Here is an 18931-nt window from a genome sequence, read left to right on the forward strand (position 1 = left end):
ACCACATCACGGGGTCGCGCGGCCAAAAGGGAGGCAGCCTGATCAATGCCCGTCCAGCGCTTGTCGGCGTTCCGGCAGTCGTAGGAGGCGTCTGTGTGGCGGGGATTTGCGCGCCAACATTGTCCTGAGCTGTCTGCGGCTGCGCGGCGTCCGCGCGTGTAGTCCATGCCTGTAGCTCATTCTCTAGCCTCATGTTGCGTGCGAGCAGTTCTTCGACGGTCTTTCGCAACTCCTCTAGTGTCGCCATCTTAGTTCAGAGTCGAATCCTCGTACAAGAGGAAAGCACACAGTCAAAATAACACAAGGGAAACACACGAAAAGAAAAAAATAACACTAAGCAGTCCGCGATCAAAATATACGCACACAAAAACAATACAAAAAAAGTTAGTTAAAAAAAAATTACTACGGAGCACTGTTCGGCGCGGGCGTATGCGCGCAAGCCCACTCGCGGTTCCACGTCTCTCGTACCGACGAACGTTTGTCACCACGTGTTTTTTTAGCCTCAGATCACGTCGGGGTCACCAGTGAAGCGAGGACGTGTTGTATCTCCGCTTACAGTCGCTCATGTGCAGTGAACCGGCATTTATCGCCGCACCCACGCACTATGCTCATGGGAGAGGCTTTGTGGCAATAAACGACTAAAGCGGTTTCTGGACAGGACACATTTATTTTTCCTGCCGTTACAATAAATGACAAATAATACACTTCGCTAATGTCCGTCTATATAGGCGCGTCGCACTGGCGGCACGGCTCGGTCACCGATCCCGGAGGGTGTACACTCCAGTGACGAACCGTGGCGCGACCGCGTGGACCGAGCGAGACAAGAGGCCACGTCACTGAATGTTCTGCCCTTGGCGCGACCGGAGGCGCCGTAACGTCCGCGAAGAAGCGAAAGACAATTAACGGCGACTGCGTTTGCGACCGCGCGTACGCATTTACGGCGGAGTCACGTTGACTCGACGCACGTGGTCCGCGGCGGAAGAACTGGGAAGACGTGTGTCGCGTCGCGTCGACTAGCTCGAACTGATGGCAGCTTTGTTCCCGTGCGGTCCGGTGTGCGACGCACCGTTGCCGAAATTCCGCATAACGGTACAGCTGCCCCTACTTGTGTCGGCAGTGCCGTAGTTCAGCCCTTCGTGCGTTGGACGGTGCTGCCGCCACAGATTCAAAAGGCTACAGATTTTATAATCCTGTGAATAAGAAGATAATAAGTAGTAGAGATGTAGTACTTTTGGAGGATTAGAGACCTAAAATAAAGGAAAGTAGTAAAAATGACACAGTAATGCAGCCAAGCATAATGTGTGATAGTGCTGAACAGAGATGGCAACTGAAACAGAGGAAGACGAGAATAAAGAGGAAGCTGATGTGCTACCCAAGAATCAAATTGAGGAAGAAGATTCAACAGAGGAAGTCAATTTAAGGTGGCCTTCACGTATAGCAAAACTGAAAGAATACCCAGATTATGAAATGTATGCTGCCCAAACAATCAACAATGAACCAGTCACAGTTGAGGAAGCTTTAGCAAGTTCAAATGCTCAAGATTGGAAAAAAAGCTATTGAAAAGGAACTGCAATCTTTTGTGGATGGTGATACATATGAATGGATTGACATGTCTGAAAATAAAAAGCCACTAAGAACAAGATGGGTGTTTAGTATTAAAAATCCTGAAAGTGCAATACCAAAATTCAAAGCCAAATTGGTAGTTAAAGGATGTTCCCAGAAAGAAGGAATAAATTACACTTAAACTTTCTCACCAGTGGTGAAGTATTCATCATTAAGATACCTTTTAGCTCCGGCTGTAAAGGAAGACTTATTAATTGATCAAATGGATGTGAAAACAGCCTACCTGAATGGAGGACTGGAAGAGGAAATATATATGATTCCACCCGATGAAGTTACGCGACCTTATCAAGGGAAAAGGAGAATTTGGTGTTTGAAGAAAGGCATATATGGATTAAAGCAGAGTGGCCATTGCTGGAATAAATGTTTGCATAAAAGTTCATAAAACTAGGCATGTTACAGTCAAAGGCAGATCGCAGTATATATAATAAAAGGAGCAATGAAGAAATTGCAATCATGGCGATATGGGACGATAATTTTTTTATTTTAACCAATAGTGAAAGCCAGATGGACTTTTTTAAAGAACAGTTATGGTCAGAATTTAATATGCATGGTTTAGGGGAAATCAATCAATACTTAGACATGAAGATTCTAAGAAGTGCCAACAGAGAAGAATTATGGATTGAGCAGTCTCTGTACACAAGGAAGATCTTAGATGACAAGAAATGTAAGGAAAGTGTACCCTATTTGGAAGCTGTAGGAAGTCTACTGTACTTAGCACATACTTCCAGACCAGACATTGCATTTGCCACAAATGCAGTAAGCAAGTTTTGCAGTGATCTGAGAGAAAAGCACTGTATGGCAGTCAAGAGAATATTCAGATATTTAAATGGAACTGCTGATTATTAGTTAAAATATTCTAAAATTGGAAAGGAAGGATACAGTGATGCAGACTGGGGAAATGAGTTGGAAAGCAGACACTCCATCACTGGAAGTTGTTTTAGACTAATGGGAGGATTGATATCATGGTCATGTAAGAGACAAAGAACTGTTGCTTTGAGTACTGTAGAAGCTGAATATATGGCCTTGTCCTCCACTATCCAAGAAGCTCTTTGGATCTGTACACTGATGAATGAAATAGAATCTCCTCCTACTTCGATGCCAACTGAGATATTTTGTGACAATAGGGGAGCTATTAAACAAGCAAAAAATAATGTCACCAGTGTAAGATCCGAACATATTGACAAAGGGCATCACTTTATAAGACATCATGTGGAACAGGGGAATATAATCCTCAGTTATCTATGCACGGAAGAAATGTTATCTGATCTCCTAACCAAGCCTCTCAGTAAGGACAAATTTCAGAAGCTGGCAAAATGTTATGGTTTAACCTGGGATGTATAGTGTTGAGTAGCTGAAAAATATTTGTTCAAGGGGAAGTGTTGGGGATATGTGAACAAACACTTTTCCAGTGTGCATAGTGGCGCACAAGATATGATGTGCAGAGTGCATCAGGCTCTATGGAATATACATGTTCCGTGTTTGTTAATGGGGTAACATAATATAATTTGGTAGTCAGATGTATTAGTATGTGTTGTGCAAATAAAGAATAAGTTTATTTTGTCCCTTAAATCGTGTTACCTGTCATTTAGCTGCGTTAACCTGCATAAACTACAATACCCCTGTGTTGACGTTTAACAACGCTACTGTCTGCCAAGGCTGCATCAGCATCGCTTCCTGCATTGTCGTCTCCCTAAACCGCTTGTAACACGAAGAAATGACCATGAGACAAGTTCAACTACGCAGTATTATTTGATTAACACACAGATGGTAATTCACAATGGGAAAAAATGCACACATTATTAGTCACTCCTATTGTGTAGTTCAGGGCCAGCTCTGTAACTGTTTATTACATCCCACGTGCATAATTCTAGTAATCACATAGTCCTGCCAACATGGCTGCTTTTTTTCGCTTTCTATGATGTTCTTAATATTCCACGCTAAGCGTACTAAAGTCGTCACATGCTCTACACTTAACCATGTCTTAGAACAATAACTATTCACTGATTATAACCTGTTCTGAAACCATCACTCTGAGTGCAATACGTCACTCGCCGACCAAGTGTCCGCTTCACATTGGAATGTTGATTGTTGTCGTGCATGATTCGCTGTCTATTCCAAATACATCATTTGCGCAGTTTGCATGAGATGAGATTATACAGTTTTTCCATACTCGTCGCACTGTGTGCACTTAACAACAGCTGTTAATTAACAATGTCTGCCAAAGTCTCTACAAAGTACGGCGATCGTTCACTTAACACTTTCTCACACTACAGATTGCGAATTACACAGCTCCATATAGTTCAAGTCGCGGTTTTTATTGTCTCTGTGACTACACAAAGTTTTTCCACAGAACAAGTTAATCACAGATTCTGTCACTTACGCTATCTATCTTTTCGTTTAGATGCAGTTGTTAAAATTAGTGAATTACACAATTCATTGCTTATTGCTTATGTCCCTGCACCCCATGTCACGTTTGTCTGACCAATAGATCATCAGGACTTGTACTCAGACTCTGGCCTGACTTTACAATAATAATGGCTGAAAAATATTTGTTCAAGGGGGAGTGTTGGGGATATGTAAACAAACATTTTCCAGGGTGCATAGTGGCGCACAAGATATGATGTGCAGAGTGCATCAGGCTCTATGGAATATACATGTTCCGTGTTTGTTGATGGGGCAACATAATATAATTTGGTAGTCAGATGTATTAGTATGTGTTGTGCAAATAAAGAATAAGTTTATTTTGTCCCTTAAATCATGTTACCTGTCATTTAGCTGCGTTAACCTGCATAAACTACAATACCCCTGTGTTGACATTTAACCACGCTACTGTCTGCCAAGGCTGCATCAGCATCGCTTCCTGCATTGTCGTCTCCCTAAACCGCTCGTAACACGAAGAAGTGACCATGAGACAAGTTCAACTACGCAGTAGTATTTGATTAACACACAGATGGTAATTCACAATGGGAAAAAATGCACACATTATTAGTCACTCCTATTGTGTAGTTCAGGGCCAGCTCTGTAACTGTTTATTACATCCCCCGTGCATAATTCTAGTAATCACATAGTCCTGCCAACATGGCTGCTTTTTTTCGCTTTCTATGATGTTCTTAATATTCCACGCTAAGCGTACTAAAGTCGTCACATGCTCTACACTTAACCATGTCTTAGAACAATAACTATTCACTGATTATAACCTGTTCTAAAACCATCACACTGAGTGCGGTACGTCACTCGCGGACCAAGTGTCCGCTTCACATTGGAATGTTGATTGTTGTCGTGCATGATTCGCTGTCTATTCCAAATACATCATTTGCACAGTTTGCATGAGATGAGATTATACAGTTTTTCCATACTCGTCGCACTGTGTGCACTTAACAACAGCTGTTAATTAACAATGTCTGCCAAAGTCTCTACAAAGTACGGCGATCGTTCACTTAACACTTTCTCACACTACAGATTGCGAATTACACAGCTCCATATAGTTCAAGTCATGGTTTTTATTGTCTCTGTGACTACACAAAGTTTTTCCACAGAACAAGTTAATCACAGATTCTGTCACTTACGCTATCTATCTTTTCATTTAGAGGCAGTTGTTAAAATTTGTGAATTACACAATTCATTGCTTATTGCTTATGTCCCTGCACCCCATGTCACGTTTGTCTGACCAATATATCATCAGGACTTGTACTCAGACTCTGGCCTAACTTTACAATAATAATGGCTTTACCATATTATACTCAACAAATTGCCTATATGTTTATATTTTATTAGGACTGCTGTGCACGTTCCTGTGTTACACAGTGCCTAATACATGTTTCTTAAGTTGAATCTATGTTTAGCCATGGATCCAAAAATCTAGCAAAATCATGTGGTAAAATGTCATGACATGTCCTTGCTCGATTGATTCTAGAATTGTTTCATCAAAATCTGCTTTGATGATGACCCATGGTGTTTCCCTTTAACACGAGTTTTACTCATGGTCATTTTTCTTCTCACTCTAGTAGTTGAAATATTACCAAATAAATGAGTTTCTATATTTAAGAAAATTAAACTAACATCTTTACTAAATCTTTCACAAGCTGAACCTTCCAATGAAATAATAGTCCTAACTTTACCTTACAGTATGGAATCAAATCAAATGTTCTCATTAAAAATAGATATCCCTTTACCTTAATTATTATACTTCAATTTCATGAACTTCTGTTTCTTCGTTACACTGTTAAGTAACATCGTCTTCCCAAAGCATCTTTCAAAAGCAAGTAATATTGTTATTTTTTCAAGTGTACTCACATGGATGACACTATGTCCTAAATACAGAAAAATATACCATGGAAAAAACACTTCTATACTACTATATGCAGGAAAAATACATCAAAAACTGAAAGAAAATGTTATATCTACATTGTCTCATCATTTTATACATAGTTTAATGTCTTTATAATGGTACAGAATATGTGGGTGACAGAAGGTTTCATGGGGCAACACCTCTATGTTGTATTCATAACCCTTTATTACTCCAGGTATCTCCGAGAAAACATTTAAATGATTTGACAACAAACGAGTAAGCTCATGTTGCTGGCTACTGTTAAATAATCTGATTCCTTAACCTTGTTGTAAATATTTCCTGTATTTGTGTAGTGTTCTCTATTCCTTTTTCAGGATAATAGTATTCCTTCCCTTTTAAATCACAGTACACTTGTAAAATCTTTAATCTGCAGCATTTGGTTTGAATACTATGGCAATGCTTGCCATATACTACTTTCGTTCTGACCATACCCAGTACAATTCTCCACCCACCATACATTAAACTGATTTCCCCTGTGGAAAGGTCAATATTTGCCTTTCTGCTCCTCAAAAAATCACAACCCAGGATACAAGCTACTGATAAACCTTGTACTATTGCAAAAGTGCATTTGATTGCTCCTTACCTAAATTCCAGGTCAACCTGTACCTGGAATTTAAGTATTTGTGCCTGTGCCCCAATAGCTCCAGACACCTGAAAATTTTGTACTGGATAAGTCTTTATTTTACTTGTCTTACATAATGCCTTATACAGTTCCAAACTCAGAACACTACTAGTCATGCCAGTATCAATGTACACGCCGACTGGAATATTTTCTATCTGTGTTTTAATCACAGCCTGTATTTGTTCTAGATCACTGCTTTTGCACTTACTAGGTTCGTTTAATAATTCATCATGCATTGCGATACCATCATTATACTGCAGCAGGTCAACATTTTCTTGAGTCTGTTTTGGTGTGCCCGCACTTCGCCCGCCAACCAACAATAGGGAGCTTATTGCGGTCCGATTGTCTGGGTGGCGCCTGGACGGTTGCCATATGACAGTTCCACTATCCTAACAACGGATTGCGGTGCTGGCCAATATTGTCGATTTACGTTTACTCTACAATTTTCATTTCTTTGTTCACTGTTCTGTCATGGTGGGGGACCTGTGTTTTGATTACACTACAGTGAGAAATTACTCTGCCACTGGTTTCAGTTGTTACTGATGCTATTTTGCCACTTCAAATTGCTTTGGTATCTGGTGTTGGGTCTGTCATCCAACTTCCTTTTTCTATTCAGTTACAGATGACCATCGCCACTCGCTTGCCTTCCATTACTGGTTGGCTGATCGTAATCTTTACCGTTGTTATTGTATTATTGTGGCCTTGTTTGTTATGTCTATTGCCATTTTTCTGAGGAGAAGATGAATGATTTGTATCACTTTGCCGGCCGAACTGGCCAAGTGGTTCTAGGTGCTACAGTCTGGAACCGCGCGACTGCTACGGTCGCAGGTTCGAATCCTTCCTTGGGCATCGATGTGTGTGATATCCTTAGGTTAGTTAAGTTTAAGTACTTATAAGTTCCAGAGGACTGATGACCACAGCAGTTAAGTCCCATAGTGCTCAGAGCCATTTGAACCATTTTGTATCACTTTTTTCTGCCTTCATCTCCTCTAGTGCCAAATCAATCTTGTCTAATACTGGTAGGTATTTGTCTAAATCTTCCTCATCAATATTAATTAACTTATCTCTGATATGTTCAGGCAGTTGCAACTTTAGCAGCCAGATCACATCTTTACTAGCCATTGGCTCATCCCAGTACCTGGTCTTATTAATGTATGTCTCAAAATACTTCCTTAGACTACCATGTCTGGGATTATACATTTCTGGACAATGGACTTCATTTCTTAATCTCTCCTGAATGCTCATTGACCAATACTTGCCTAAGAAAGCCTTTTCAAATTGCTCAGTATTGTGACACCTATCCATTGCTCATTTGCCCAGAGTACAGCAGAGTGTCATTCAGTGATAATTTTTTATGATTTCAAGCCAAGAAGAAAATAAAAATGTGAAAAACCAGCCTGCTAACTCACAGATAAGTCACAACAACATCCTATTTTTAAACATTCAGGGTCTTGAAAATAAAGTTGAAATTCTGGATGAGTCATTGCCACAGAATAAGTATTCTTTCTTATGTCTATCAGAACATTGGCTTAAATCAGAACCAATACAATACTATGTACCAGAAGGTTATAAATATGGAAACAGTTTTTGCAGATCTCAGTACCGTAATGGTGGTACTGTTATCTATGTTTCAAGTGAAATAGAGTGTAGAGAACTAGATCTTAGTTGGGCATGTGTAGAGAAACACTTTGAAATTACCGGGATCATATGTGATATAATGAAACTTATCATAGTATGTATCTACCATTCCCCTGACTCAGATGATAAAACTTTTTTAGATAATTTAGACAGTGTACTCTGCTACATAACGAAATGGAAACAGTATGTAACTGTAATTGGGGGAGACTTTAATTCAAGCTTTGATGTAACATGTAACAAACCCAGTGTAAATAAGTTACTGAATATGCTAAGGCAGTACAACTTCCATCATGTAAATTCAGAACCAACAAGACTACAAGCATGTTTGGATAATGCTTTTGTCAACTGTGCTCGTGATATGTACTCCACCAAGGTAAAGGAGTTTGTTTTCTCAGACCACTCCATGTTAACAGTAAAGTTAAGACAGTTTATAAAAGGGGATGAGAGCAAGGCTGGACAAAAGTTAACAAAATCTAATACCTTAATATTAACAAAACACAATCTCATAAAACTAACACACCAGTTGAGCATAACAAACTGGGACAAATTATTTCAAAACTGTGATTCCAGTGCCCAAACAGTTTATGAAACATTCCACAATTACTTAACAGGTATTTTAAAAGCCCATCTTGTTCAAAAGAAATACCATAAAACAAGAAAAGGTAAATTTTGGTACACCAAAGAACTGGAGAATCTAAAAAATAAGCTACTGCTGTTGAAGCACCTTGCCAAAGTAAACAATTCTAATGAAATTAAGGATCTCGAAAAAATCACTAAGAAACTGTATAAGAAAGAGTTGCAATTAGCGAAACTAAGATACAACACAAATTTCATAAAAAATAGTAAAAACCAATGCAAAACAGCCTGGTCAGTAATTAATACTGTTAAAGGTGAAGTCAGAAACTTCGACAAGACAGTCCCAATACCAGCAGATACATTCAATAAATATTTTGTAAGCTGTGCTGATGATATCAAAAAGCTGATCAGTAAACCCAATGTAACATGTATAGATTATATGAACAGAGCAAACCTAAATCATAATAGGGCCGGATCATCATTGAAACACTTCAAAGAGGTATGCCAACATGAAGTTCTTAAAATAGTCAAAGAAATGAAAAATTCATACAGTACAGATATTTTTAATATGTCAAACAATCTACTGAAAGAAATCATAAATTACATTGCAGCACCATTAACATATTCTATTAACCTGTGTCTCATAGAAGGGTTTTTTCCTGATCCTCTCAAACTATCCAAGGTAACTCCAGTCTTTAAGAAGGGTGTCAAATCAGATCCTGCAAACTACAGACCAATTTCACTAATTCCAGCACTAGGAAAAGTCTTTGAAGGCATAATATATAAGCAGATGTATAAGTACCTAGAACTAAATGGTATGTTAAGTGCATCACAGTTTGGTTACAGAAAAGGAAGGTCAGCTATACATGCCATAGAGCTCTTAGTCAGAGACATTCTAGCGGCATTTGAGGACCATGTGCATGCACAGGTAACCTTATGTGATCTGAGCAAAGCTTTTGACTGTGTTGACCACTCACTTCTGCTCTCTAAACTTGAGTACTATGGAATATGTGATAAAAGTTTAAAACTCATCAAATCATACCTCAATAAAAGGAACCAGGTGGTGAGTTCAGGAAGTCATCTGTCAAACATACTCGAGGTTCAACATGGAGTGCCACAGGGATCTAAATTGGGACCACTTCTTTTCCTTGTACACATAAATGACTTACCAGGAAATATAGATGTAAAGACATATATGTATGCAGATGACACAACTTTTCTATCTGTAAACCATGTACTTGATAACCTTGTAAGTGATATGAAATTGGCAAAAGAAAATGCGACATCATGGTTTAATGCCAATGGTCTGCTATTAAATGAGGAAAAGACCCAGAATATGTGGTTCAGTCTATCAAAGACTACAGAAATAGAAAAACAAAAGGCAAAGTTTTTAGGTATTGTTCTTGACTACAGTCTAACATGGAACTCTCATGTTGATCACATAGTGGTTAGGTTGTCAAGAGTTATATATTTGTTGAAGAGACTGATGTGTTGTGTGACATTTGAGTACGTAAGGACAGCGTACTTTGCCTTTTTTCAATCTGTTTTAAGGTATGGGTTAATACTCTGGGGAAACAGCAGAAAAATAAATGAAATTATGGTGATCCAGAAGAAAGCAATCAGAGTAATGGCTAAGGTAGATGAATAGAACACATTGTAAACCATTGTTCACTAAATATAGAATTTTAACAGTAATTAATTTATATATTCTTGACAGTGTTAACTACATACTTGCTGAACTACCTAATTTAAGTGTAACAAATGAAAGACATGGCTACTATACAAGAACATGTACTTCTCTGCTGTTGCCACAAAATAGATTAGCTAAAACTAACAATAGTCATAAGTATATGGCAATTAAAATATATAACAAATTGTCTAAAAATGGGTCAATCAAGCCTGACAAATTATTTAAAGACAATGTTCATAACTTCTTGTTAACTAATCCATTCTATTCATTAGAAGAATTTTTAGAAATGCCCAATATCAACTTAAATATGTAAAATTTTTTTTTTGTAAAATTAATAGATTAAGTGAACTGACAAAGTCTATTGCATGTAACAATGCTGAATGACTAATAAAGAATCTGAATCTGAATCCCTGTATATGAGATACAATAAACTGAACTTTTTGCTTTTCTGTCCACATACTGAACAAGATATTCTTAAAATTTTAATGAAAATGACTGGGTGAACTGATTTCTTTTCGTTATTAAAAATATGTTTAAGTAGGCTTTCCTCTACTGTCAGGTTCAGTGTGGCCAGTACTGCCACCCCTGAAATGCTAGATAACATTGTCAGTACACTATTAAGACTGTGGCTGCTCCGGCCACTATCATGTGGTTGATCATAATTAATAACACACGCCAACTATGGAAAAACTTTTTTGCTGAAAAATATCTTATTCTTATGTCTTTTAGAATGGGAAATCCATATATATGATACTTAAAAAACTGTATTACCCACCATCTCTTGACATTTTACTGTTAAATTTATTAAATTAAGGGATTTTTTAAAAGAATTTAACAGCTTTTATATAGTTAACATAATTTGAAAAGGAGGTGTAATGAATGTAGATGACGTTGGTAGCACTGCTGAAAAACATTTGCTGGCAAAAAAAAGGTCGATTCTGCATTTGCGTTAACAGATGGTGTTTTGTTTACTGTCTACCTAACCTCACTTTCCTTCTTTCCTGTACGTGTACGCAGTACAATGTGTAATCATGGTTGTAAAAATTCTGCTGACAGTTTTTGTTATATTTGTGTTGAATTTGTGATTCAAAAACACCAAAGAAACATTACAGACTTTGTGAAAAAGGTTTATCACAGACTTTGTGAAAAAGATTTATCTATCATACTTTGGATTTAAACTTGATGATCAAGATATATCTTGGGCGCCACATAAGGTATGTCACGTGTGTGTTGAACATCTGAGAAAAAGGTCCAAAAAGGAGAAAAAAGTCTTTAGATTTGCTGTTAATATGATGTGGAGGGAGCCAAGAAATCATTCCGATGATTGCTAGTTTTTCAGTGTTGATATTACTGGTCACAATTCGAAGAACCTTTCATCTGCCATCCAACCAGTAAGGCATGGCGTAGATAAGCTGGTTCCTGAACCACCAGATGACTTAAATTCTATTCCAACAGAAGTGTTTTCTGATGTACAATCTGATTTACAAGAACCAGGTGATGATGAATTCCATTGTAATACAGAAAGTCTAGAGCCCAAATTGTTTACTCAGACCAAGCTTAACGATTTAGGGATCTGGGCTTGACGAAAGGAAAAGCTGAATTCCTTGGCTCTAGATTAAAAGAAAAGAACTTATTGTCAGTTGGAACCAGCATATACATGTACAGAAAAAGAGAGCAGCAATTTTCCAAGTTTTTTCAACAAAAAGGTGATTTGGTGTACTGCTCAGACATTCCTGGTCTGACGAATAAGTTGGGTATTGAATACAAAAAGTAAGACTGGAGGCTGTTTGTTGATACATCCAAAACTAGTTTAAAGGCCGTTTCATTACACAATGGTTACATGTTACCATGAATACCTGTTGGATGATATGTGGCAATCTAAAAGTAACATGTATGCTCCTTGGTCAGCAAGGGGGCTTTACCAAATTTACATGTTTCTTGTGTGAATATGTCAGTAGGGCTAGGGATCAACACTGGTGAAGAAAGAACTGGCCTGTGAGGGAGTCTTTGAAATCTGGTGAGAAGAACATTCTATGCAAAAACCTTGTAGATCCAAAAACTGTACTCCTACCACCTGTACATGTAAAGTTAGGTCTAATGAAACAGTTTGTAAAGGCTTTGCCTAAAGATGGACCATGTTTTCAGTATCTCTGCCAAAAGTTTCCTCACCTTTTAGAAGCTAAACTAAAAGAAGGCGTCTTTGTCAGATCTAACATTAGAAAATTGCTGTTTGATGTTAACTTTGAATCCACAATGACCTTAAATGAGAAAGAAGCATGGGTAGTATTCAATAAGTCATTACAAAGTTCTTAAGGCCATTCCACACTGCACGTGTCGTGCGTGTCCGGATGTACACCATGCCGGCCATGCTAGCCACGTACCAATTCACATAGCGGCGTTAGTTGCGATGCTATACCGGCCACATTTTATGCCAGTATGCAGAAAGATATCAACTCCGACGGTTCCGTGGTGTCAGTCTGGATTTTCGTGCGGCTTACCTTGGTTTGATGATACCAGCAGCAGCGACAGTAGTGACGATGAACTGGTTTTACTGTATACTTTGGCTTCAAGAAACGAGTGGGTGCATATAATCAATAGGAAAAGGAAGAAGCGTGGCGAATACCACCACTTGATGCTTGATCTTGAGACAGATAATGAAAAATTCACCAACTATTTTAGGTTAGGTCATGACCAGTTCAATGAAGTTCTGACAATGCTTGATGGTGTCATCAGGAAAAAAAGACATCACCTACAGGGAAGCAATTAGTAGCAGGGAACGACTGGCCATTTGGTTAAGGTAAGAAAAAATGCAATTTTGACAGTATTATTGTATCTATTTATTCCTTAATAGTTAACAAATATATTTATGCTACTACTGTAACTTATGAAAAAGTAACATTTAGACAAATTATGTTTTATCAAACTTGTTTTTACTGTATATTTAAAAAACTAAAGTAAATGAGAAATTGAGTAGCTTCAAGTGACATACAAAAATGTTACATGTCAAATAACTTAAATTAACCTTCTTGACAAAAATCTTAAAGTAGTTCAAAGGTGTTTTCATTGACAGGTGTAGGGAAATACCCAGCTCTGGAAAGGGATGAAGCAATACACTCTGGGGAAGGGATAGATGAAGGTCCAGAAATAGTTGACAAAGGAGAACAAGAGGACTGATTGTGTGAAGTGGTAGGTGATTGAGTCGGTACAAAAGATGAAGATGAATTAGGACTAGTAGCTAAATGGTAGTACAGATCATTTTCGTCTTCCACTTTACAAATGCTATTTAGCACCTCAATTTTTACTTTGTTTCGTAACCGCCATGGTAATTTCCAAACTGACTTTTTGTACGAGAATTCTTATTTTTTCTTTGCAAAGCATGAAATTTAGAACTTTGTCTATGCCTCTTGGAAATCCCCATTGCAACCATTTCGTCCACTTTTTCTACATCATCGGTATTACTTTTGATATCACCGTCGAGATCATCTTGTTCCTCATTTTCATGCAGCTTCCCAATACTTAATTCTAGTTCCTCGTTTCGATCCGGCAGGGAATGTTAGAGTCACTCCTGAAAGTATAATAACGAGATAGTACTATTCTGATATGTGTTGGGACCAAACATAAAATTTATGTTTGATGAAATAATTGTCTTACTTTATACCATACTATCTTCGATAAATTATTAAATGCTGGTTTGTAACTGCAGATTGATTACCGGTAATGACAAAACAATTTTTTACTAAATTCGAAAATGTCCACAATAATTTTTAATAAACTAAACCTTCCATCACCAACAATGAAGTTAAAAAAAAATAGTGTTCACTTTGTACAATGAAAGTTTGTTTTCTACCGTACAACTACGAGAAGAGAAATATTTCAGGATTAGATCAAATCCCTAGTTAAAATAACTGTTTTACTAATCTGATGTTTTTCGTTATACACCTGAGTACATGTTAGTAGTTTCAGATCACTAAGATAAAATATTTATCAAATTAAAGAGTGTAATAAAACCTAATTTACACATTATACTTACAGTCTATGCATCATCGTCTTAAGTACGAACTTCATATCATCCTCGTACTTCCATTTTTTTATTTTGTTTGCGGCCTGCCCAGTCATAGTTCTTCTTCTATTCAAAGCTTGGCGGTGGCAGTCCCTTAGCTTTCTCCACTGATTTCTTAAGGAGTTTTCTGAAAAAAATTTTATTTTCAGATTTTTGGCAACTGGTGATACGTATGCTATGATCAGCTTCAGCTACAGGGTTGGAATAAGCACAGTTGCCAACATCGTGGAAGACATTTGTGACACATTATGGCAACATTTGCAGCCAGACTTCATGCCAACACCAGATGAAGCTATGTGGCGTAAGACTGATCGGGATTTAAAGAAAAATGGAATATCCCTCACTGTATTGGCGCCATTGACGGAAAACATGTTGCCATCCAGAGACCCCCTCACTCTGATTCTAGGTTTTACAATTACAAGCAGTATTATTCAATTGTACTGCTTGGACTAGTTGATGCAGATTATAAATTTATAGCAATAGATTCTGGTTCATATGGTAAAGAGTGTGATGGAAGTATCTTCACGGAAAGCACCCTTGGACAAAGGATCTGCAGTTACAATATTCCAGTACCTCCTGATGAGCCTATTGTTGAAGGATGAAGCAATCTCCCATACGTAATTGTGGGAGATGAGTGATTTCCTCTTAAACGATTTTTACTGTGCCCTTTTCCATGCAACAAAAGAATGACATCTGAAAAACGTGTGTATAATTACAGGGTATGCCGTTGTAGGAGGGTAGTTGAAAACGCTTTCGGTATACTGGCACAAAGGTGGCAGGTGTACTTTCGACCACTGACTTGTAGCATTGATACAGTAAACAAAACAATAAAAGCTACAGCAGCCCTGCACAACTACCTTTAAAGCAGAGGTGACCTGGTACCTATGGCCTCTTCACAGGCCGTCATAGAATCCTACAAGAATTGCTGTAAGCCTGTGTCTCGATTTGGATCGCAAGCCTCCAATAAAGCAAAAAACATTTGCAATGAGTTTGTGGCTTACTTTTATTCTGAGGAGGGCGAAGTGCCATGGCAAGACCAACTTATGTAATAACAATAAATTCATACTTTCATTATATACTGTTTTATTCTACATATTTTTAAATGTAATGTTTATAGATTAACAATGTTATTACTTTGATGAAGTTTCATATGTTTGTTTTCCTCTCTCTTTTAACTTGCTATTATAGCTGATGTAGGACATTAGAAACATTATATAGGGTTTTCATAAAATAATGATACAGTTTTCACATGAAATAACGAATAAACCAAAAAAAGATCAACAAAAACATTTATTTTATTGAAATCCTCATGAAATACAGTTGTATATGCAAGACTAGTACATTTCAATGTGCCCATCATTTACAGCTGTGCAAATATCTAAATGACGGTCTAGTTCATCGCACACATGGTGCAACATGACTTTTGTTACCGAGGATACTGCCTCATTATTGCTCTTAAAAGAAACAGATTGCAATTTTCCGTAGCAAAGATAATTTAAATATCCTGTTCACATAGAAATAGCTGAAAAAGATAATTTAATCACAACAAATTTGCAATCTGGTTCATTTAAGAGATAGTTTAACTGTTTTCTGCCAGGATTTCAATAAACCAAATAATTTGGTTGTACCTTTTTTGTTTTGTTTGTTATTTAATTTCAAAAACGCACCATTATTTCATGAAAACACTGGATATTCCAGTTCCTTGTTATGGGTATTCACTGTCTGTAAACACAATGAGCACTGAATGTTAATACTGCATTTTATTTATAATTACTGCATTTTCTCCGCTATTATTTGAACTGAATATAACAGTACCAGTAGCTGTTTTTAAAATTTTCTTCTGATTATTTCAGTTTATTGAAATATTAGTTTCTTTCAAAATGTAATAATAAAATTAAAAATACAAATATCATTAATAAGTATGGTGACTGGACACTACATTTAACAATTTTGCGTGTTTTAATAAAATATTATACAAATTTATTTATAAGATATTTAATAATATTACTGCAGAATATGTATGTACTTACTGTCTTTTGATAACAATTCGGCAATTTCATTCCATGCTTTTTCCTTCAATGTCACATCTCTGTAGACTTCTAATGTAGAGTCCCAAATCACTGGATGAGTACGTACTTCTTCAATCAATTGCTCCATCTTGAACCTACAAGAGTTACTGAAAGCACAATCTCACACCTGCTACTTGCAAATTATCCACAACAGCTCAGACAACAATGATGGCGCCCTGCGTAGTGCTTGAGGCCTGGCTTGCACAAGGTCTAACCTTAGCTCTGCGCATGCGCGGACTGAAAACGTGTCCGCCACGTACAAAACGATCGCTCAGGGAGCGAACAGAAGCCACACATGTCCAGTATAGATGGCGTAGCTTGTGGCTGTGGCCTTGCAGTGTGAACGGTCTCATTTGATAACAAGGGAAGCGATATTTTTAAAAGTAGCTAGCATACGTCCAGACATGCATGCCACGTGCAGTGTGTAATGGCCTTTAGGACATGAAAAAGACCCATAATATGTTTTTGTTATAGCTACAATGTTAAAGAAGTTTAAAACTTTAGGATGTTTAATGAGCCTGAAAGTTCACTTTTTGAACAGTTATCTTGATTACTTCCCAGACAATATGGGAGATGTTAGTGAGGAGCATGGAGAGCATTTTCACCAGGACATTAAAGTGATGGAAAAATGCTACCAAGGCCGCTGGAACACCAAGATGATGGGGGACTACTGTTGGTCACTTCACAGAGAAGTCCAGCAAGCGACTCATCATAGAAAAAGCTACACAAGAAGAGAAAGAAAATACAAACCAATTCCAGCTGACAACTGAAACCTCTATTAACACGTACCATTGTTTTAAGTAGCTTACTGTAAATGCAAACCATGCTTATGTTGTAACAATTATTTTATTAACTTCCCAGTTTGCCATATAGCATAGGATTTTTATACTATATAGTAAAACGCATATTGCTCGAAAACTATGGGTGATACGAAAAAACTAAGACTAGATTTCAATTCAGCTCATAAAAATCTATAAAGATCAGCTATCAAAGAAAAAAGTTTTCAAAAAAAAATTTTCGTTGGCCTCTTTAACCATACTCGATGCATTACTGTTACTTATCGCTCAGCTGTGCAACTTCTGTTTGCAGCGTTTCCGTTACTCGATTGTTAGCAAGGTCAACTACCCCCGTCACACAGTGTATTGCAGTGTTTACTTTTTTGTCTACCTGTTGTACTATTGTTTGTTCTTTCGATTCCAGCCATTCCTAGAATTCTTTCTCGATTATGTCAGCCTTATCGGCTAAATTATTTTCAATACACTCTTGCTGTGAAACTTCTAGTTGCTCCATGCAAGTCGTGATTGAATCTACCTCCTTCAGAATTGTTTGTGCTGCCCGTATAGCCTTTACCTCCAAAGCTGACTAGTTCCGGCAGCCCCTGACAGGAATTCTTTAATTTGGTTACCTCTGAGGAAATTTTCTCAAGGTAATCTGATAGCATTTTTTCATTAGTTTGTTCTCGCTCAGTTCATTGTGATCACAGTTGCCTATCCCTCTCAGCTTGTAATCCATCAAGTTCTTCTAATTCTTGTTTTAACTTTCATCTATTTCAAACAATTGTCTATCTCTCTGCTTGTAATCAACCACATTCTTCTAATTCTCATTTTAACTATTCATCTCTTTCAGCCTGTAACCTATCACATTCCTTATCACATTCTTCAATTTGCATAGTAAAGCCGCTAATGGATCGGACGGTGGAGAGCACACAGGTGACATAGAAATTCTCTCCACTGGCCTGTTTAGTGTCAAAACATTTTCTGTTAACGGTCTGACATCCTCTACATCCAACATATTTGTTGGTGTCAGGTGTTCCACTTGACAGCTACTGCCAGCTGCCCCCTGCATCTCACCTGCTGAGACAGTGGCTGTACCATCATCAACAAATCTACTCATGTGCTATACGTTATCATGCTGAACAAGGTCTGTGTTTGATTTTGCATGCATAATTCTACCCACTTCACCCATAACTTGATTTTGCTATTGTAACAAGTCTGTGCATGCTTAGACACAGTACATAAATGTATACACTTACAATCACACATGTTAAAAGCAAGTACTATTACGAAAGTGCAGTGCTAACCTTGGTTGTTGTGGCAAAGTGAAAGTTAAACTCAATAGCATTATACTGTCTTTATATCAGTAATTGTAACTTGAAATTAATTTCTGCCTTACCATAAGTCAATTGGACCTTGAAATGAATTTCTGCCTTACCATCAGTCATCAGTTCAGCAGTGCATGTCAAACTTTAGTGCAACAACAGGATAGTATGCATGGTAATCATTATCTTTATTACTTTATTCAGTAT

At 37.6% G+C, this 18931-nt stretch overlaps 1 protein-coding gene across 1 annotated transcript; it reads right to left on the minus strand.

Annotated features, from left to right (window-relative positions):
• Nucleotides 1-13465: 13465 nt before the first annotated feature.
• Nucleotides 13466-17031, minus strand: LOC124805328 (transcription factor Adf-1-like). The gene is made up of 3 exons (XM_047265849.1): nucleotides 16588-17031; nucleotides 14528-14684; nucleotides 13466-14062 (listed from the first exon to the last, which is right to left on the minus strand). Exons 1-3 carry the CDS (start codon nucleotides 16712-16714, stop codon nucleotides 14020-14022), a joined length of 327 nt encoding a protein of 108 aa, XP_047121805.1. The 5' UTR covers nucleotides 16715-17031; the 3' UTR covers nucleotides 13466-14019.
• Nucleotides 17032-18931: the final 1900 nt, after the last annotated feature.

Source organism: Schistocerca piceifrons, chromosome 7 (assembly GCF_021461385.2).
Source record: "Schistocerca piceifrons isolate TAMUIC-IGC-003096 chromosome 7, iqSchPice1.1, whole genome shotgun sequence".
NCBI lineage: Eukaryota > Metazoa > Arthropoda > Insecta > Orthoptera > Acrididae > Schistocerca > Schistocerca piceifrons.

Bases quoted from the DNA above. Each gene is read 5' to 3' on its own strand.
- LOC124805328 (XM_047265849.1), bottom strand. From the start codon at position 16,714: ATGGAGCAATTGATTGAAGAAGTACGTACTCATCCAGTGATTTGGGAC. The intron at 14,685-16,587 runs GTAAGTACATAC...AATTTTTTTCAG, and splicing joins CGAATTGTTATCAAAAGACA to AAAACTCCTTAAGAAATCAG. The intron at 14,063-14,527 runs GTAAGTATAATG...TTATACTTTCAG, and splicing joins AAGACGATGATGCATAGACT to GAGTGACTCTAACATTCCCT.